The sequence below is a fragment of the Leucoraja erinacea genome, chromosome 19 (assembly GCF_028641065.1).
Source record: "Leucoraja erinacea ecotype New England chromosome 19, Leri_hhj_1, whole genome shotgun sequence".
NCBI classification, from domain to species: Eukaryota; Metazoa; Chordata; class Chondrichthyes; order Rajiformes; family Rajidae; genus Leucoraja; species Leucoraja erinaceus.
The window spans coordinates 8,522,374-8,544,975 of NC_073395.1; the positions used below are offsets into that span (position 1 = coordinate 8,522,374).

The following is a 22,602-nucleotide window of genomic DNA, read 5'->3' on the forward strand; positions in this document are numbered from 1 at the left end:
ACCGTTCAGAATCCTGGCAACAGAGGGGAAAGGCAGTGACTAATAAATTAATTATTCTGTTACTCGGTAAAGTGTTGAATTCAGTAATGCTGCAATGGAATAGCAAAAATTGAATTAATTTGTCTGTAACAATAATTATATATATTTATATATTTTAAATGTTAAAATTTAAATTAGATATATACATATATTGATTTTTTAAAAAAAAAGGTGCGTTGGGGAAACGGGTTACGTGGGGGAACGGGTGATTGGCTCCCGGGGGGGGGGGGGGGGCACCTGTCTCCGGGGGGAGTACCGATGCCGCTTTCGGGGACTAACCCTCCCGTGTGACCGTGTGACGCTGTGCCCCCCCCCCCCCCCCCCCCCCCCCCCCCCGCCCCGTCCCGCCCCGCCCCGCATTGGGGGAATGGGACCCAACGGGTCCCACTTGGTCTAGTATATCTATAGTTATAGCCTTCCCAAGGTGCTGTGGACCTAACTCAATGAAACACCAGTGAAGGGAGGTGCCCACTTGATAACCCCAACGATATACTTGTATCTACATGATCCTTTTTTTGTGCTTGTTAACATGCTGGTAGCTGATTGTTGTATATGGAGTTAGTTATTGCCCTTAGCATAAGTTTGTATAATCAGTTTAGATACTATTTTGGCTTTGAGCTTGGTATTCTTGGTTGAGCGCTTACCCTGGTGTTATAGCACAAGTGTATACTTGTGGTATAATACGTGTTTTTTTAATTGTAATATATATATAAATATATATACACACATTATACATACATATAATATACATTTTGCCTTTGTTAAGTGTGTAAATACAAGCAGAAGGGGTTTGTTCAAATCAAAACTTTAGATATTTAAATCTTCAGTTGAATACATTTAAGTGGTAGTTTAATGCCACAGACCAGCATTGGGGTATGATGTTCAAGCAACAAACACAGTGGGCTCATTAGTTAGTTACTAATGATATCATTTAGCCCCACTGAAGTTCACATTTGTTGATGGGAAACTAGTTGGAATCAATTCTGAGAAACAGTAAAAACTTTAAAATAAAAAGGTCAAAAGTAATGAAGGATGCTCAGCAGGAAACTGTTGACAGAAGCTGATGTTCCGTCACCTTCATTGAGCTTTTTGGTCCCAATCCGAAGCATCGTCTGTCCATTTGTTCCACAGATGCTGCCTAACCTGCCAGGTTACATTCTGCAAAAAAAGGACACGAAATGCTGGAGTAACTCAGCGGGTCAGGCAGCATCTCTGGAGAACATGGATACGTGACGTTTCGGGGAGGGACTCCTTGTGTCCGGCACTCTGTATGTGAAAGCTTCTTTTATATAGAGGGTGATTGCGATGAATTCACTACAAATGATGGAAACAAAGTCAAAGAAGCCCTTCAAAAGGGAATTGAGACCTCACAAGGGGAAATTATTTGTAGGGCAGTGAAGAAACTGAAGAAATCAAAATGAGCTCATTGCTAACATTGAGAACAAGACAGTTGTTCCGGCACCACTCGTATTTTAATTTATTTCATCCATCCTCATAAAGACTTCGTGTAGTTTTAAAAAATAACACAACATGGTGGAGTCAGACTGAAGAAGGGCGCACATTTCCGACTGGAAACGTCCATATTGCTCTTCTCCAGAGATGCTGCCAGACCTGCTGAGTTACTCCAGCACTTTGTGTAAACCGGCATCTGTGATTTCTAGTTTCTAGGTTCTTCCAGCACTTTGTTTTATGATGTTTGGTTGAGCTCGCGGATGCCGAGGATGATAGTGATTACCAGGCAGATAAGGCACCACCTTTGACTGAGATGCTGCCCGGAACGTCACCTACCCACGTTCTCCAGATATGCTGCCCGACCCCCGCTGAGTTACTCCAGCACTTTGTGTCCTTTTACTGTGTCAAACAGCATTTGCAGTTCGTTGCTTCTACATTTCCGCGTCCCCCTCCCTCGCTTCACCGGGACTACAGTCCTATCACATTTTGTAGGAAGGAGCTGTCTGCAGATGCTGGTTTACACCGAAGATAGACACAACATGCTGGAGTAACAGCGGGACAGCTGGTGAGAAGGTGTTTCGGATCGAGAAGTCTGAAGGAGGGGTCTCGACCCGAAACGTCGCCCATCCCTTCCCTCCAGAGATGCTGCCTGTCCCGCTGAGTTACTCCAGCACTCTGTGTCTGGCTTCGTCTCCGTTCTACAACATTGGCGTTGCCCAGTTGCAAAGAAATCCCCATACAATTTCAGACTGTTACCCCAATAGTCTCAGGGTATTAACAAAAAAAATCCACGCTGCTGGTTCAACGCGTTCCAAGGTTTTTGTACATATTGTCTACCAAGGTTGAATAAACCACGAAATACATTGTGAGACCGCGGTGTTTGCGAGGAAGATTTACTTTTGCGATGAAAGAGAAGCTGGTGTGTGGCGATGCTATATTGGAATAATAATCCAGTCATTGCTCTGCACTTTGAATGAAATTGTCTCTGCGGGTCGATAATTAAATACGCAATTAAAATGAGAGTATCCGTGTTTCAAAGCGTAATTTCAAGGTTAAGCTCTGAGGAGAGTTCTGTTAACGTGAAATGGTAGCTGATTATTGTGTAATAGCCGCGGCGAATCAGTAACTGGAATGGGTGCCCGGCAAACGGGGATGTCAGCATTTCAGTCCTTTAGTTATAACTGAACACATGTTCTGGGCAAATTGTGTTAGTGAGCGGCAGGACCGCACTTACGAGCATTTATCATTGAGTATCATTATTTGCGCGTAATGTTTAAGAAGGAACTGCAGATGCTGGAAAATGGAAGGTAGACAAAAATGCTGGAGAAACTCAGCGGGTGCAGCAGCATCTATGGAGCGAAGGAAACGGGCAACGTTTCACACACACACACACACCTAGTGTGAGTGTATGTTTTAGTGCTATGTTTCAGCGAGTCAGGCAGCATCTCTGAGAACATGGATGGGCGACATTTCGGGTCGGGATCCAAGTTCCTCACACTGATCAGATGCTGCCTGACCCGCTGAGTTACTCCAGCACTGTGTGTATTTTTTTTTTGTAAACCAGCATCTACAATTCCTTATTTCTCTGATGTAGTGGAATGGAAGCTGATTCTTGCTTAGCGATCAGTCCGAAGGAGGAAGGGTCCCGACCCAAGCTGCAAGGCTGAGGCTCTATAGGGTGGTGGAACTATGAGCAAGCTGTCAGAGGAGGTAGTTGTGGCATGGACTATCCCAACATTTAAGAATCAGCTAGACAGGTGCATGGAGGGGACAGGTTTGGAGGGATATGGACCAAACACTGGCAGGTATAGCTGGGACATGCTGGCCGGTGTGGGCAAGCTGGGCCGAAGGGCCTGTTTTTACGGTGTATCACTCTGTGACTCTCCAAGCATCTGTGGTTCCTTGTCTCGAATATAACGCATCAGTATTTTCATTGCAGCCCCCACCACACCTCCTCCCAAATCCCGTAGTCTACACACGGAGACATAAACTGTTCAGCTCTGCCCGATTCACCTCGTTTATTCAGTGTGATGTCACGTACACGTCTGCAAACAGATGGTCGCTAAATTGCAGAGATCTGTGGGAATTCCAAGCGTAAAAAAAACAAAACTAGATTTTCTGATCTTTCAGCGCCTTGATTGTAATCGGAATAACGTGTGTCAGATTCCAAACAACGACTTTAAAAAAAAACAAGTCTCGGTACAACCCGCCTCAATCTCCTTGCCAGCTCCATTCTTGTTACTTGTTCCGGCCGCTGTACCTTTTACACCTGGGCACCATCGCTGGCAGTCTGCAGCTTAACACCTGGTAACTTTAACAGGACGAGAGAGGCTTATTAACAAAACGAACAATCCTTAATTAAAGGCCGTTACCACATTTCAGCTGCAGAAACAGCTTATGTGTAATTGTTTCCCCAGCGTTTTCACAAATGTTGCATCACTGTTTTCATTTGAATTTCGTTTGTTTTGAGAGTGTAATGCATATTTAATGTATGAAATAACATTTTCCCCCCCCCTTGGCGTCTTCGGATTTCATTTGGCTAGGTTTAACACCGGGTCTGAGAAAGGGTGACGGGGAGTAAAACTCCACACCAGCAAACGGCGAATAAAATCTCCAATCTACTCAGAAAAACATCTTGATCCAGTCTAAAATATTGTACAAAACACACGCAAATTGTTGGAGTATCTCAGCGGGTCAGGCAGCACTTCTGGATAACATGGATAAGGAAACGTTACCTATTCCTTCTCTCCAGAGATGCTGTCTGACCCGCTGTGTTACTCCAGCTTTTTGTGTCTGTCTTCGATTTAATCTGCAGTTCCTTCCTACACATGGATAGGAGACGTTTTGAATCGGGACCCTTCTTCAGACTCACGTGCACTAATTGAAATAAATGATGCTTTCGCGATGATGTGTGTTTTCTTCATAGTTCAACACATATTTGGAGGAAAAAAACGCAATCCGCAGTATTCATTTGTCTTCTGCGATGTTAAAATGTCATTTTTCGACGGAATAGGATCGTGTTAAGACACAATGGTTTAAAAGGGCAAATGATTCTATAAGAGTGGTTCGCAATTTGATAACACTTATTTTGCATTTAAATACGTATCCCGTTTTTCATCCCGACTGAAACGCGTCCCACGGTTTGTAAAAATAAGAGAGAAAAAAAGAATGACAACAAAGATTTCGTGATGTCCATTTTAGAAAGCGGCGTGTTTTCATGCCGGTTTTGTTTGAAAGTCCAATTAACGCCTCAAGAGCATCATTAAGGGGCAGAGAAAAAAAATGAACGCCTGAAATAGGTTGACATAAGTATTGCAAAAAAGTTCAACCCAAGCCGGGTGAGCAAGAGAAGGCAGAGTTTAATTAGCAGTGCTGAATCAACAACACAAAAAAAAAACATTGTTGAATTCAGTGGGCATTAAAGCAAGCTTGAAGGAGTTTCTCGAACCGAGAAACAAGGGCCCCGCAAAATTCCGTTTGAATTCGACCCCCTGACCGTGAAAACGGGACCAAATTGATTAGACCCACTAACAAAGATTCTTAAATACATTTGAGATGTTTTCACCGTCGGTTGTAACTAGAAGCGTGGTGATTTCACCACGAAATTCATCAAATAATTCATCGCTGTTTGACTCGGCCACATAAAACTATCGCGTTGGAAGGAACGGTGGTTTAAACCGAAGATAGACTATCTTCCATATAAACTATCTATGAGGGGATGAGAAGGGGGAGGCAGTGGATAGATGGATGTATTATTGCGTACAGTGTACCACGGGCCGTGTAGATATATCTTCAATTTCGAAGGTAGACACAAAATGCTGGAGTAACTCAGCGGGACAGGCAGCATCTCTGGATAGATGGAATGTGTGACGTTTCGGGTTGAGACCCTTCTTCAGACTGGGTTTTCGACTCTGCTTAACAAAACCTACACAGCATTGAAACGTTTCTTAAGGGTGTTTTTTTGTGTGTGGTCACATTTGCCTCAGCGGTGAATATTAAAACACTGAACATCTTATAAATCCCACAATCACTCTATCCAGAGATTTCAAATCTCCGCCATCCGCAATAATCGGCCCACTGAGGAAATGCTGGAAATAAACAGGGCGACCCGCGTTTGTAGAATTTCGTATTTTCATTCGACAATCGCTTTGTGTTTGATAAAGCTAAATGACCTTAGTTTTTAGCGAGACACACACCAGCCTGAAAGGACTGGCTTGATGTGTGGGTGGATATACTGACAACCACTTATATTAATGGCATATGTCAAGACGTCACGTTCTCAAATTAGGCGTCTTAATTATAGAAAATAAACGAGGGTTGCAAATTCAGGAGGATAATAATGAAATAATAACGAAGGATTTTTTATAAGTGTGATCTCATAATATTAGGATATTCTTGCGACCATTTTTTTTGAACGTTTTGTCTGTCGATTTCTACAATAAAATGTATCAGAGCGTTCCTTTTCAATACAGCTCGTCAGCAATCCATTTACTGTTAAATTGAAGACGTATTTACCCCCCGACTAAATACCATTTCTCTGGGCATCGTGCTGTGAATGTAACACTATCAAATTGGCGGTTCACCATCATCTTGCATTAAAAGTCTATTATGTTTGATCCCTTAATGTGGAGTTAACACGGCTGCTTCTCCTCGTTTCCAATTAAACATCTGAAGAGCTATCAAATGCCCCCCCCCCCCCCCCCCCCCCCCCCCCCCCCCCACACACCTCGAAGAATATGGACCAGAAACGCGCGCTTCGACGGGAAGTTTGACACAAGGGATTGTTGACAGAGTCTCGCAGTACGTGGCCGCAACAACAGAAAACAAATAGCGAGTTGGAAGACCAAAATGTTGGATATTGTTGATGCCCGTCGGAACAAGCAGGGCGATTACATCCGCACCACAAACGCCGTTAGCATCAATAATACCTTGCATCTGACAACTTCGCTGCCCCAGTTTCCAAATGTATAGATAGCCCATTAGAGTCCCAGAGCTGACAATGCAGTTGAACTGGAAGCACTTCAATTACAAAGCGCTGACAAAAGAATCTACTTACTGATGGTTATTGGACTCGCATCATTGTATTGCACGTTCTTGCAGCGCCATTCCAAGTTGTACTATAAGGCGCCGTTTCAAGGTTGCGCCTATACAATGAGAACACAATACAATTAAAAGGCTGCGCGTATACAATGTTCTACCTCGGGACATTTACACGTGCTGCTGTGTTTGAAATCCTTCTGCCTTTTTGTTTTGAGAGAGGCACTCCACGGAAACAAATAAAAATACGTCCGGGCTCCACTCTCTCTCTCTCTCAGATAACAGTCTCTCACCATTGTTGTCCGACAGGGAAAAGATCTAACCGCATTCACGCTGCAAAAATCGGTTGGTAAAAATGTGCAAATAACTCGACTTCTGCAATAAGATTCTTTGCAGCGACTTGGTTGTACGAAAGAATGAATTCTGCTATGAAACGACTTACTTTCATATCAACACACGGCCGCTGTAATCCCCCAAAATTATTTCTATAAAACACAATTTAGCCGAGGTAAAAAGCGAGTATTCGCAACACATAATAATACAAATTTCTCATGAAATATTACAACTTGGAGTCCATCGTTTTTCTTTTAAAAAAAAAAAGACCACGTACTTATTTGTGTATTTTGTCACTTTTCGACGCCAAAAGCGAGGAATCATAAGCATTTACCTGAATTTACAACATTTTGGCAAACTGTCAAAATCCTGAGGCGTGAGTCAGTTTGGGACCAACACACAGGGATGCGAATTTGTGCAGAAATAAAGTGAGCCCGACTTGTTTAAAGTGAGCCCGTCTGCGCCGTTGTATTAATGAACTTTCTATTTTGTGTGTGTGTGTGTGTGCTTCCATACCTTGCCCTCCCCCTGACTCCGTCCCCCTCACTAAATGTGTCCATTTTGAGGTAATCAGCTGTCGATTTGGAAGTGTGTCGCCGCAATACATCTGCGATTAAGCCGTCCTGTTTATTTTGCACAAAAGCGGTTGTGATCTCTTCAAAATTAAATGCTGCGCTCTAGATCACAGCAACAATTACACCCAAGTTGGCTTGATTTTTTTTAACCTATTTATTTTTTAACCTATTTATTTTGCCCCCCCCCCCCCCCCCCCCCCCCCCTTTTTCATTGTTCGTGGTGGGCATCCTGTGTGAATCCTTGGCGTGTGCCTGGACAACACAATTGGTGCCGTTTTCTGGGTTTAATCCCATCACATTTATAATATCGCAGTTAGCGAAGAAGCCGAGGGACTAAGTGAAAATACACACTCATTTGCATGAACATGTGCGGCTTCTAACTAGTGTGTGGATGGTAATTTCAGACAGGAGAGGGAGAATTATCAACCACCTTTACACTGCGAGTGTAATTCACTTTTAAAATTCAAAACAGTCAAATTCAAATGCTCAACTTGTTGGAACTTTCGTGAACCATTATAATAGCAATGGGAACATGCCCCGAATGGCGATAACGCCCTTACAAGCGGCCTATTGCAGCATTTGCGTTAGAACTCGAATCAAGGACAGATGTAACGGTGACAATTTCATTCATTCAGAGATCGGATCCTTAGAGGAAATCAATCTGCCGCTTTCCTGTTAATAAATCCTTAACACAAAGAAGAGTTCGGGCAAATTAAAGAAAAACCGTTCCAGCATGTAGAACAGGGTGGTATAGAAGACGAGACAGACTGATGGGGAGGGAGGAAAGGTTTTCACGAGCATTAATAGTCACTGGTAATATACTGTAAGGTCGAATCGTAAACCTGGGTGTTGTAAGTTCAACCTCGATGGTTTCAAATAATTTACCACAACGAATAACCATTGATTAGGGGGACCAGAAAACAGACACTTCACATGTGTTCCAATTGCAACCCGTTATCTCCGGCGTTGTGGCATTTTTAGCCCAGTTTACCACGGACTCTGGTTTGAAATCACACTCGATGTATGGGCAATCCATATTTACGGCATTAAGGGTAAGCGTTGCTATTGACACGTATGAGAGGTGTCGCTGCATTTTCGTTCCCATCTGTTCTCGCAGCCCTCGGTGCAAGTTCAATAGAATCATTCGGCATAAGTGGCGATTGACGAGACTTTGGGAAAACGCGCAGCAAAGAGACAGGATTTAAACTTTCGACTTTCGAGACACACACAGGATATCAACAACATAGATCGGGACTGTCGTTGTGACACCTACCATAAACGCCCGAGTTGGAATGTTCCTTCATTCAATAAAACTCTTTGTGGCAATGGTCGCTCAACCTAAATTAAACAGAAGATAGACACAGAATGCTGGAGTAACTCAGCGGGTCAGGCTGAGTTATATTCCTGAATTAACCCGCTGAGTTATTCCTGAATTTTGTGTCTATCTTCGATGTAAACCAGCATCTGCAGTTCCTCCCAACACATTCATTAAACAAACTTTACATAATATTATCTAAATTACTCTTGTCACCACTATTTTGCTGCACCCCTCTTTGCCAAACATAGTCTAAAATGACACCTCTTTTTGCAATTATATTTCGACCAAAAATGTGATCAGTAAAGCTCGAGTAAAATACTCGGTGCTATTTTGCCCACTTGGGAGCCAAATAAATGAGTGTACACACAAATGCTGGAGAAACTCAGCAGGTGCGGCAGCATCTATGGAGCGAAAGAAATAGGAAATAGGCAACGTTTCGGGCCGAAACCCTTGGGTTTCGGACCCGAAACGTTGCCTATTTCCTTCGCTCCATAGATGCTGCTGCACCCGCTGAGTTTCTCCAGCATTTTTGTGTACCTTCGATTTTCCAGCATCTGCAGTTCCTTCTTAAACAAATAAATGAGTGTGTTGTGTTTAATAAATTAGTATCTGTGGCCAACAGTCATATCTCTCTCTCCCTAAACTGGGTTTATTAAACATCAGAGAAAACGAATGATTTTAGTACGCAAGGTAGACACAACATGCTGGAGGGTCTCAACGGGTCAGGCAGAATCTCTGCAGAAAAGGGACAGGTGACGTTGCGGGTCGAGGCCCTTCCATTCTCAGTTCAATAATTTCTTCACAGTAAAACCCAGTGATGTTCCGATTGCACCTTGCACTGAACTTTGTTCCAGGATTAAAAGAACAACCAATGATTGATTCAACAATGTTTAGGCAACATGTTCATATAACATTGTTTATGGTAAATCTGTGGCCCTCGACCAAACGCACAGACTTTCTGATCGTATCCTTAACTCAATGGGATTTGCAGCAGGGATTCAAAGCACAGGAAAACAAAATGTGTGCAGCAGGTTCCGGGGAAGTTGTGGGATCGAACTAGTACTTAAATATCAAATGTAATCTCGCCCAGTAACTTTTGCATATTTTTCCACTAGTTTTTGTATGCATGTGAGTTTGTTCACATTTTATTGAGATGGGAATAATCAGTCAGCGTATCGCTGCAGCGAGGGCAGTGCGAAGCATCACTTTATTCCGCTCGCAGGATGCTGGATTCAAGCTGGTATTTCTAATATTGCTTTGGTAAATGTGAATACGAACTCGCTGACACGGCTCTCGAGCGCTCAATCAAAAGATGAGAGAGAGCTATTTTCACCCTCTCGTCCCCTCTTTCACTGCACAAATGCTGACCAATTAACACGTTTTGTAATAGAAATCGACATATGTATTTTACACATTTTCCCACACGCCGCCGACGGTCACTCACAAACTCGATTACATATATATATATACACACACACACACACATGTATATACATATATATATATATACACACACACACACACACACATATATATATATACACACACACAGAAATATATATATATACACACACACACACATATATATATATATTGAGTATGAAAAGGTCTCGACGTTACCCATTCCTTATCTCCAAAGATGCTGCCTGAGTTACTCCAGCATTTTGTGTATATACACACACACACATATATATATATATATATATATTTATATATATACATACATTTATATACGCACATATATACATGCACACACACACATATATAAACATGCACACACATATATATACACGTATACACACACATATGCATATATACACACACGCACACATACACACACATATATATATATACACACACTCACATAAATACACATACGTATATACATATACACACACACACACATATATACACACATAGGCACAGAAAGAGCCAACAAAAAACATACAAAATTACACTTTTATCCCAAACCTACAAACTCACGACTGAAGGTCAAATAAACATAAATGTAAATTGGAAATACAGATGACTTTATTACAATCAAAGCCTCAAAATAAACAAATATTGAAGATATATATATATATATTTGCCATCGCTCAGTGTTTTGAAATGCTGCAGCAAACACTTGTGACATGTTGGGGGTAAAGGGATCACCCAGACTGGTTTGAGATGAAACACTCCACGATTCTCGGTATCTTCTCAGCCTCCCCAGGCGGGATGCTCGCCGGACCTGGGATGACTCCGGGTAGTATGGGCACAGCAGAATGGAGAAGGCGGGGGAAAAAAGGGCATCTCTAAACACACAGAGGCTCGCACGTTATATCGAACAGCAAATTCTACAGGCATTACTGTATTTAGAACGATGCCCAGAACATCAGGCACAAAAGACATCTCAATATAACACGGCTCGTTGTATTCTACCAAGCCGCTTTATCTCACCAATTAAGACCACAAAGAGCACAGATAACAAAATAGCCCTACACACTTCACTTCCAAAGGACTGAGACTGTAGTGTTTGATGGTGGTTTCTCTGCTGAGAGTGTTTACACTGTCTTTGTGACACCTGGGCTTTTGGGACTTTCTCCAGACATGATTGACTGTTGATACCATTGTTGTTTTTTGTCTGTCAGATCCCAAACTTTCTTTTCCCACTGCCCCCCTCCCCCCCCCCTCCACCTCCTTTCTCTCTTATGGTGGTGGAGAGATATCCATTCACAAGGCGCTGCTGTAGATGGTACAGGAGCAGAGGGCACATTGGGCGCGGCTCAGCACCCAGTTGGGACTCAACAATGTCATCTCCTTTCCTTCCCTGCTCTCTGCGAGAAAGTTGGATGACTTACACTTGAGTTTAGTCAATTTGAATGATGTTGATCACCTCTGAAGAAATGGTACAAACGATGGCTGAGAGGTCGCCAGACAAAGAGAGCGGCCGTGTTTGTCCCCGCTTTCACCTATTTCACATCCTCGGCTTCTTCGTCACTGTCCTTCATGGTTATGCCCTGCAGTCCACCGCTCTCCGACACCGATGCTGTTGCTTCTTCCACTGTCAGCCGGGTTTGCACCGTCTCGTACGTTTTACTGTTCAACGTCCCTTCCAGAACTCCCTGCAGCCTGAAATCCCTGTAGGATTTCTAAAGCAAGGGAAGAACATATTTGTAATTTACATTTGTGGGGGGGGGGGGTTTAGAACTTACAGCCGGCTGATCGTACAAAGCCAAAATGTGGAATAAACCATCCCCAGTTTCCAAAGCCGTGCACAACACCTGATCACACACACACACAAAAGGACGCAAAGTGTCCGACATGGATGGGAGAGGTTTGGAGGGATACGGACCGAACGCAGGCAGGTGGAACTAGTGTAGCAGGGCAGGGACATGTTGGCCGGTGAGAAGATTGAAAGAACAACTGGATAGTCCACCCTAGCATCCAACCAGTATTCACACAGCATCATGCTCGGTTACCCTCTGGGACTTACTGTGCACGCATTAGTTACCTATTTTCCTCTGTTGCAAAAGTACAACTCGTGGACTATGGAGAATCTGTCCTTGGGCTTTGAAGGAGATCTGTAAACGGGGGCTTTCCACGGGTAAACACAAACGATACAAAAAGTTCCGGAGTCTTAGAATAAAGGGGAGGCCATTTAAGACTGAGGTGAGAAAAAAAACGTTTTCACCCAGAGAGTTGTGAATTTGTGGAATTCCCTGCCAGAGAGGGCAGTGGAGACCAAATCACTGGATGGATTTAAGAGAGAGTTAGATAGAGACCTCGGGGCTAGTGGAATCAAGGGATATGGAGAGAAGGCAGGCACGGTTTATTGTTTAGGGATGATCAGCCATGATCCCAATGAATGACGGTGCTGGCTCGAAGAGCTGAATGGCCTCCTCCTGCACCTATTTTCTATGTTTCGATGTAACTCAGAAGGGCCAAGCAGCATCTCTGGAGAACGTGGATAGGTGGCGTCTCAGGTTGGGACCCTTCTTCAGACCTTTACGGTGGTGGGTGTGTCGAGGCAGCTGGAAGGAGGGGAGAGGGTAGGACCAAGCCTGGTGAGTGATGGGTGGATACAGGTGAGAGTTGTTGGTGGGCAGCCACAGAGTTGGTAGGATTTTGTACTGGTGAAGCTATAACATGAGCCTTGACTTGTGTCTCTGAAGGAAGTTCTCCCTCTGCCCGATGAATTTAAAAGATCACAAATGTGTAAGTACAATGGTGGGCTGCATAACCCCTGGCATTTTAATATATATTTCTCATCGATCGTTCAACTGTATGGAATAATCAATCAACTGATGGACTCAGTTAGCAATAGTAATAGTAATGACTCACCTATTTCCCCACTGCCGTGTCAATGCTCTGTCTGGAATTCCTAAATGCAATTACATGTCTGCACCTTTACAAGACTATGGAACTGTAACTTAATCACGAATGCAAGATGCAGTCTGTGACGTTAGTAGCACTGTTGCCACTGTGAATAAACGAAGGTCTGCGTGACTTAATTTGTGATTAATACTGATTTTTTTACATCCCCTTTTTAAATTAACCTTCCTTTTAAACAACAAACCATTGGACAAATCCCTTCCTCAGTTCACAAGCAAGTAAAATGATGTGTACAGGTTTTTATTAAATGAGATAGTTGGGCGTAAACAGGCCCTTCAGCCCATCGGGTCTGCACCAACCAGCGGTCCCCGTACACTAGCACCAGCCTACACAAGAGGAACAATTTACAATCTTTACCGAAGCCAATTAACCTATAGACCTGCACGTCTTTGTTGAAATACGTAATGCATAATCGTGACACTAAAAATGTCTTTCTTTTACAAACGAGATGGATGCTTGTGGCCAATTTCTCCCACTTGCGATCTTTTTCCATATAAAGTCCACAACTGTTTTGGTAAGTTTGCCACATGTTTTTACGCATTAACTCAAGTAGCTATGGCACTAACGAACAAGACTACCTGTCATAAGGAAGTCACAATATCATTATTAGAGGAAGGGAGGACATCAATATATGAGGTTCGGGGTGGCACGATGGTGGAGTTGCAGCACTAGAGACCTGGGACCGATCCTGACTACGGGCGCTGGCTGTAGGGAGTTTGTACGTTCTCCCTGTGACCGCATGGGTTTTCTCCGGGTGTTCAAGTTTCCTTCCACACTTCAAAGATTTGTAGGTTAATTGGATTCTGTAAATTGTAAAGAGTGCCTATTGTGTAGGATAGTACTGGTCGGAGCGGAATTGGCGGGCTGAAGGGCTTGTCTCCACGCTGTATCTCCAGTCAATCCAAAAGGTTGGTGTTGGTCAAGGGTTCTCAACCTGGGGTAAATTTGTTGATTCTGGATTTGTACATATTTGACTGACTGTGTTTGGTTCTGGTATATCCAGTATCTGTTCATCATTAGTTGTTCATAATAAGTGAAATAACATTGTTATGTGCTATTAAAGTTGCCGGGGGTAAATGGGATGATAAAGGTTGGGAAACCCTCGTGAAGGCAATTCAATCCTTTGTGCCTACTCTACTGTTCAATGAAGTAATGGCTGATCTGTTACCTCAGCACCACTTTCCTGTACTAACACTTTAACTCTTGATTCCCAGAGTATCCAAAACAGCTATTAATCTCTGGTTTTAAGATACGCAATGACTGAGCCCCCACAGACACTTAGGAGGACAAATCCAAAGATTCTCTGCCCTCTAAGTGAAATCCGACCCTCCATTTCGAGACCGTGAACAGCAACTCTGGGCGGTTGAGTAATGCCCCTGCCCCACTTAGGAAACCTGAAGGGTAACCTCTGGAGACTTTGCGCCCCACCCAAGGTTTCTGTGCGGTTCCTGGAGGTTTTTGTCATTCTCCCTACCTGCTTCCACTACCTGCAACCTCCGGCAACCACCTGCAACCTCCGGGAACCGCACGGAAACCTTGGGTGGGGCGCAATGTCTCCAGAGGTTTCCGTTCAGGTTTCTTAAGTGGGACAGGGGCATTACAGCGCCAGACACCCGGGTTCGATCCTGACTATGGGTGCTGTTTGTGTGGAGTTTGTACATTCTCCCTGTGACTGTGTGGGTTTTCTCTGGGTGCTCCGGTTTCCTCCCACGCTCCAAAGGCGTACAGGTGTGTTGATTAATTAGCTTCAGTAAAATTATAAATTGCCAGATAGTGCCATGTGTATGGGGAAATCGCTTGTTGGTGTGGACTCGGTGAGCCGAAGGGCCTGTTCTCATGCTATATCTCTAAATGTTTTAATGTCTAAAACTAAAGGAAACATCACACACAGCCTTCTATGATAGTTGTTTGAGTATCAAAGTATGATGTTTACCATTTGTTTTGGATTTTAAGGTTGCTTTTATCCTGATAAATCATTTCATGCTTCCAAGTGACTTAATGAGAAATAAGAAAGATGCTATGTCTACCTTCACTATTTTTATGAGCGTCTTCAGCTGGTAGAGATGTAGCTGTAGATCCATTCGGTCTGTCAGCCAGACACAGACGACTTTGATTGTGGTGGTGTACCATCGCTGGGGAAAGAAAAATACAGCAATGAACACAAAGCATAGTGAACCAGAAAGCCTATTTCCTTTTCATTGGTACACTAATATTACCTTGTACGAGCCACAGTCACCCTGCTACTTTCCTCTTCTTTATACCTGCATATCCCATCCTCAAGTATCTCATTGGCCTTTTATTCCCCCCTCCCCCACCTCCTCACCCAGTCCCCTTGCACCAACATCCTTCCTTCTGACTTTGCAATTCACTCTTATCTCCTTATCTGTCACCCTTTTGTCTCCTTAAGGGCCTGTCCAACTATACGAGTTTACCCAAGAGCTCTCCCGAGTTAAAAAAAATAATCAAACTCGTGGTAAGCACGTAGAATGTATGTATTGGGTACGTCGGAGCTCGGGAATGTATGTATCGGGGCTCGGAGCTCTTAGCGGCTCGTAACACTAACGGCAGGTACTCGGGAAACGCGGTAATCTCGTGAAGTTTTTCAACATGTTGAAAAATGTCCACGAGAGCCCCGAGTATCTATGAGCGGCTGTTTCCATAATTCTCTGAGTTTGAGTCAGGGGAAACTCGGGAGAAATCTTTAATTACCTTGTACAGTGGGACAGGCCGTTTGGTCACTGACTCCACCCATCTGCCAATCAAGCCAGCCCCTTACCTGTATCCACCTATCACTTGTGTAGGAAGGAACTGCAGATGCTGGTTTACACCGAAGGTAGACACACAAAATGCTGGAGCGAATGACCCGTCTGAAGAAGGGTCTCGAGCCGAAACGTCGCCCATTCCTTATACCCAGAGCTGTTGCCTGTCCCGCTGAGTTATTCCAGCGTTTTGTGTCTACCCACCATCACTTGTCCCACCCTCACTTCACTTTTTCAGCTTTCTCCCCCTCCCGACCTGAAGCATTGCCTGTCCACTCCCTTTAATAGATGTTGCCTGACACGCTTAGTTCCTCCAGCGCTTTGTATTTTGCTCAAGATTCCAGCTTCTGCAGTTCCTTGTGTGTGCAAGCTATGACTCGTTGGATAATCAAGGAGTTAGTTCTTTAGAATAGATAGATTATCTGTTAACAAATCTAGAATTTGTCATCAACTCAATTACCCTGCCCACACCTGACACAAAAACAGTCAAACGACAGATTGATCGACTTATATGAAGGTGAGTCATCTTAAATGGGAAAATATGTACACACTATCGACACAAAGTGCTGGAGTAGCTCAGGCAGCATCTCTGGTGCATTTCATTAAAAAGGATAATCACCACCAGATTTAGATTTACCCCCAATCTCTTTTTCTTTATAACATGACCATGATCTTTATACCAAATCCAGACTAACTAACAAAGAAGACAAACCACATTTGATTGGCCAGATCTGCTTGCACCAATACATAACCCTAACATGGAAACCAAATCTCACTCCTATTGTGACCTCCGAACAGTTTTCATGAATTAATCAATGGAGTGCTTAAATTGTTAAAATCAAATTGCAATCTTGCACAATATGTATAGTAGACTCATGTGGATCTTGGGGGGCACAGCTGGTGGAACAGCTGCCTCACAGACAGTGCATGAGATTTAGGTTTGAACCTGGTCTCGGGTGCTATGCGTGTGTAGTTTGCACGTTCACCCCATGACCAGGTGGGTTTTCCTCGGGTGCTCTGGTTTCCTACCACATCCCAAAGTCACGTGGGTTCGGAGGTTCATTAGCCTTCAGTGAATCAATGATACTTTCAATGATTCAATGAAGCTTCATTGTCACATGTGCCGAGGTACAGTGAAATGCTTTGCTTTGCAAACAACGCCGTAAGGTCATACAGCAGACGTCACCACGGCAGTAGACAAATGTCGTCACGTTTTGGCTTCGACAGAGTTGCAAACTTCGTGAATTGCCTCTCGTGTGCATGGAGTGGATGGAAAAGTGGGATTGCATAGAACTAGTGTGAATGGGAGATCGATGGCCGGCATGGACTTGCTGGGCCAAAGGGCCTGTTCCCATACTGTAAGTTCCAATCAATGATACTTTTCAGGGCAAGCTCAATGTGGGCACCAGACCAGAACACACGGCCCCAGAGCAGAAGCATCCACATGGCGGGGCTGGAAACTGGATGTACCTTGAGTTAATTCTGCTACCACCATCGTCTCCTGCGACAAGTGACGGCTCCCACTGATTGTCGCCGGAAGCTTGCGTCCTTTTCAGGGCGGACGGTGACAGCGGGGCCAACATTTGTAACAAGATGGACACGGAAAGAAGAAGAAGCCCAGAACACACACGATGACAGGTTTGTAAGTACCAAGCTGTAACTGATACCTCCATTTCAAGCTTTCAGTCCAGTGTTATAATCGTTGAGGAGATCAAAATCAAAGATGCGAAGTTATAAATGACAATTATAACTTTTATATTACAACCTACTTTTCTCACAACTGAATAAAAAAACATGAAGGATGCAAACTGTGATATATCACATCTAACACTGTCAATGATTAAAATCTAGTTATCCTGCTGATTCCTCAGTCATGATTTGAAAGGGCATTTTTTTGCCCCATCTCTCCTGAACGATGGAAAGCAAGGAAGGGTTGCTGTGCTCGACACGGCCTGACCTCTATATTTCTTCGCTCCATTCCGTGCATGACGCTAGGCTGGCAAGCCACATTAGCAGCCCATTTCCTCATCAAACCCGCACTCGCTTTCCTGTCCAGCAAGGTCCAACAAATCAACAGGAGCGCAGACAACAGAACATCAGTCTAATCTATCCATTTAAGGCACATTTTCAAAACCTGGTATGCCCAAAGGTTTTTTTTGTTTTTTCAGAGGCAGCTTAAGAGCCGAGACAGGGAAAGATGACTCAAATGTTGCCATTTACGCATCACTAATGTAAAAAGAGAACAGGGGCACGGCACCCGAAATGTGTAGGAAGGAACTGCGGATAGCGAAGGTGGACCCAAGATGCTGGAGTAACTCGGCGGGACAGGCAGCACCTCTGGGGAGAGGGAATGGGTGACATTTCTGGTCGAGACCCTTCTTCAGACTGAGAGTCAGGGGAGAGGGAAATTAGGTACATGGAAAGGTGCGAAGAGGATGTAAGGTGTGAAAAGGAAAGATCAAAGCAGACGATGAGCTGTATTGAGACAGTGAAGTGGAACAAGATGACTCAAATGTTGCCATTTACGCATCACTAATGTAAAAAGAGAACAGGGGAAACTTACAAAATTCACGGCACCCGAAATGTGTAGGAAGGAACTGCGGATAGCGAAGGTGGACCCAAGATGCTGGAGTAACTCGGCGGGACAGGCAGCATCTCTGGGGAGAGGGAATGGGTGACGTTTCTGGTCGAGACCCTTCTTCAGACCGAGAGTCAGGGGAGAGGGAAATTAGGTACATGGAAAGGTGCGAAGAGCATGTAAGGTGTGAAAAGGACAGATCAAAGCAGACGATGTTCGCCCGCTGTATTGGATAGCACAGTGAAGTGAGAAGGGGAATTGCATCAAAAGGGCAACAAGCGCCATTACTTCATCATCGTCTTTCATCTCTTTCACACCCGATTCCAGACTGCAGGAGTACGCGTGAAGCTCGGTGCAGCCAACGCCATGGCTCTGTGGGGGACGACCAGGGTGTAGGGTGTTTCCGCTGCTGGCCATTGGGGGAGCAGAGTGTGTTGGAGACACCCCTTAAACAAGGGAAGGGACTTCACACCAGGGGGACACGCGAGTGGCAAGGGCGAGGGAGTAAAATTGTGCAATTTGTAGGAACACTGCACTAGGACGCATTGAATGTATGTATAGCCTCTGAGAATGGTGGAAGAATTTTTTTTACACAGCACCTGTTTTGTGTACAAAATGCTGGAGTAACTCCGCGGGACACGCAGCATCTCTGGAGAGATGGAATGGGCGACATTTCATAGAAACATAGAAAATTGGTGCAGGAGTAGGCCATTTGGCCCTTCGAGCTAGCACCACCATTCAGCTAGCACCGCCATTCAATATGATCATGGCTGATCAACCCAAATCAGTACCCCGTTCCTGCTCTCTCCCCATATTCCTTGATTCCGTTAGCCCTGAGAGTCGGGTCTCTTCAGACACTGAAGAAGAGTCTTGACCTGAAACGTCACCCATTCCTTTTCCCCAGAGATGCTGCCTGCCCCGCTGAGTTACTCCAGCATTTTGTTTCCACCTTCGGTTTAAACCAGCACCTGCAGTTACTTCCTACAACTGGTTTGTATATATTTTCTTACACTGAATAAAGTTTATTTTGAATTGCAAATAAAACCCCAACACCACCCTCAGTGTTCCCCCGTAAGTCTGCCGAACTTTAGTTGTGCATTAAGAAGCTATTGCATCGGCTTCGAATCCCAACCATGTTCACTGATGTCACGGCCATCGAAAGACTTTCCCCCGCTATTGTCGGTGGAGACTGACAAAGGCAGCAGACTCGAGTAAATGCAACAGCTTGGCTCCCTTGCAGCTGCGGAGGAGGAGATTTCCCATGCAGCATACGCGTCGCACAATAGCAGGGGCAAGCTCTTTGTCGCACCCAGCCTCCATCTATTCCCCCCCCCCCCCAACCAAAGATTACAGGGGGGCGCCCAATGCAAATTATCGACAACACCTTTGCTGCAAGCTGTGTATTCACCCAATAGAAACACACCAAGAAATACCACCAAAATTAAAACTTTAGTCATCATGGATTTAATTTTTGGGAGTCCTCACTCTGACCTTTCTTCGGTATCAAAAACCATGGCAATTATCTATTTTAATTTGGATTATCCCTCTCCCTGACCTTTCTAAATGCACCCTTGACAATCGCCACTAAACAACAAATTAATTACAGCTGAAATGCATTCACTCTTCATAGGTAAATGACGCTGATTAGAAAATGATGAGAGTACAGATGTCCTACAGTCTTTTTTTTGTTGCTGCTTCTGTTCATTGCTGTTTGATGCAGTGGTTTGAGTAAATATGAGTGGTTGGTGGGAGGGACTTGAGTGGATGGCTGTACACGATCCCTATCCTACATACGATTAAATAAAAAAAACTCACCAAAGCCAATTAACGTACAAACCTGTACGTCTATGGATGTGGGAGGAAACTGTGGAGCATCTGGAGAAATTTCCCCGCGGTCCCGGGGAGAACGTACAAACTCCACGCAGACAGCACCCGTAGTCAGGATCAAACCTGGGTCTCTGGGGCTGTAAGGCAGCAACTCTACTGCTGCACCACTCTGTCGCCCCAATAAATCAGTTTAGTTTAGTTTAGAGATGCAGCACGGAAACAGGCCCTGCGGCCCACCGAGTCTGGCCCAAACAGCGATCACCCTGTACACTAGCACTATCCAAGACACTAGGGTCAATTTTTAAAAGACAATTTTACCGAAGAAAATTAACCTACAAACCTTTATGTCTTTGGAATGTGGGAGGAAACCAGAGCACCTGGAGAAAACCCACATGGTCAAGGGGAGAACGAACATGGATGGACAACCACCCACCAATTCAGCTACATGGACAATCACTCACCATGTCAGCTATGTGGCCACTTTTGCAGACCCTTGTACATAACACTATGATGCCCGCTTCATAATTTACAGATGAGAGACATTGACTTGGAAATATGTTCATTGATCATCCATTTTCCCCGACACTGAACTATTAATAGGGGCAGCAGGAGGCATGGAGACAGAAGGAACAGCAGATGCAGGAAATTTGGCAAAGTGCTAGAGTTTCCCAGCAGGTCAGGCGGCATCTGCGGAGGAAAAAGGATCCTCCAACATGCTCTGTTGAAAAGCCAGAGAAGATCGAGGGCCAGTTCTGCTTCTAAAAATGCCCATCCGATGTTTCACTGAGAGTGCGAATGCCAACACCAAGTTCCCAGTGAAGGAAGGAACTGCAGATGCTGGTTTACACCGAAAATAGAAACAAAATGCTGGAGTAACTCATCGGGTCAGGCGGTCATCTCTGGAGAAAAAGGATGGGTGACGTTTCGGGTCGGGCTGCTTCTTCAAACTGAAAAAGGGTCTCGACACGAAACGTCACAATATTCCTTTTCTCCACAGATGCCGCCCGACCCTTTGAGTTACTCCAGCTTTTTTGTGTCTGTCTTCTAAGTTTCCACTGCTGGATTGTTTTGTCCTTAAGCTTGATAAACTGATCTCCTGCCTCATTCTGCCGACAGGGGATGGATTTTACTGTGTGTTTTCAAGCAGAAAACTGACCCTCCTTACTGCCCTGTCCCACGGTACGAGTTCATTCCAAGAGCTCTCCCGAGTTTGCCATGATTCGAACTCGGAGATTTACGGTAATGGCCACTCGTCGGTACCCGGGGCTCTCGTGGACATTTTTTCAACATGTTGAAAAATCTTCACGAGTCTTCCCGTGCTTACCTGTCGTTAGCGAGTCTTCCCGAGTACCTACCGTTAGCGTTATGAGCCGCTAAGAGACGTCCACGAGCTCCAACGTACCCGCTACGTTCATTCTCCGTGCTTAATTTTTTTTAAACTCGGGAGAGCTCTTGGAATTAACTCGTACCGTGGGACAGGGCTATTAATATACACCAGATTTATTCTGTAAAAATCCAGGGGATGAATCTTCAAGAGGACAGTTGACAAAGGCAAATCACAGTTGTGAGACTGGCCACAGAATGTTAGCCTAATTTGGTGATGCTCCCCAGGCATTCACTAATTACTAATTTAGTCTGAGCCTCAAATCATATAGGGCTGCCTCAAGGGTGGCTAGTCTGAGGATTTTTGCAAGTCGTGGTACGTAAAGGTAGACACAAAGTGTTGGAGTAACTCAGCGGGTCAGGCAGCATCTCTGGAGGACATGAATGGGTGACGTTTTGGGTCGGGTCAGATTGAAAACGGGTCCCGACCCGAAAGGTCACCCCATTCTTTTTTCTCCAGAGATGCTGCCTGATCCGCTGAGTTACTCCAGCGCTTTGTGTCCATCTTTGGTGTAAACCAGCACCTGCAGTTTCTACAAGTCATTGTGCATGTCAGCTGCATTTCAAGGGTTGCCATCTCACCTCAGTATCCTTTGAATTGATTGAATATTTTAATGTCACCTGTGACTATGTCACCATGAAATTCTTTGCTTGCACCCCCCAAGGTATGCAACTAGTGGCCCATAAAGGGTGCTTACAAAGTAACAAATCCACCCCCCCCCCACCCGACCCTTTGCGCTAGTTCCCCCTTTGCTCTCCCCCCCCCCCCCCCCCACACAACGGTCGCCCCAAGCTGGGTCCTCCATTGTCATTTGCAATAGACAATAGACAATAGGTGCAGGAGTAGGCCATTCGGCCCTTTGAGCCAGCACCGCCATTCAATGTGATCATGGCTGATCATCCCCAATCAGTACCCTGTTCCTGCCT

At 44.6% G+C, this 22,602-nt stretch overlaps 1 protein-coding gene across 7 annotated transcripts in view; it reads right to left on the reverse strand.

Annotated features, from left to right (window-relative positions):
• Positions 1-10,685: 10,685 nt before the first annotated feature.
• The window catches only part of cadps2 (Ca++-dependent secretion activator 2), a 371,627-nt gene continuing 359,710 nt past the window's right edge, over positions 10,686-22,602 (reverse strand). For 3 of the 7 annotated variants that reach the window (XM_055650236.1, XM_055650233.1, XM_055650230.1), the window contains 2 exons: positions 15,156-15,260; positions 10,687-11,885 (listed from right to left, as the gene is read on the reverse strand). In XM_055650236.1, coding sequence (XP_055506211.1) covers positions 11,706-11,885; positions 15,156-15,260 — 285 coding nt within the window. In that variant the 3' untranslated portion in view covers positions 10,687-11,705. Of the gene's footprint in view, positions 11,886-15,155; positions 15,261-22,602 lie in introns of all 7 variants that reach the window. The other 4 variants (XM_055650235.1, XM_055650234.1, XM_055650232.1 and 1 more) reach the window with 2 other exon arrangements.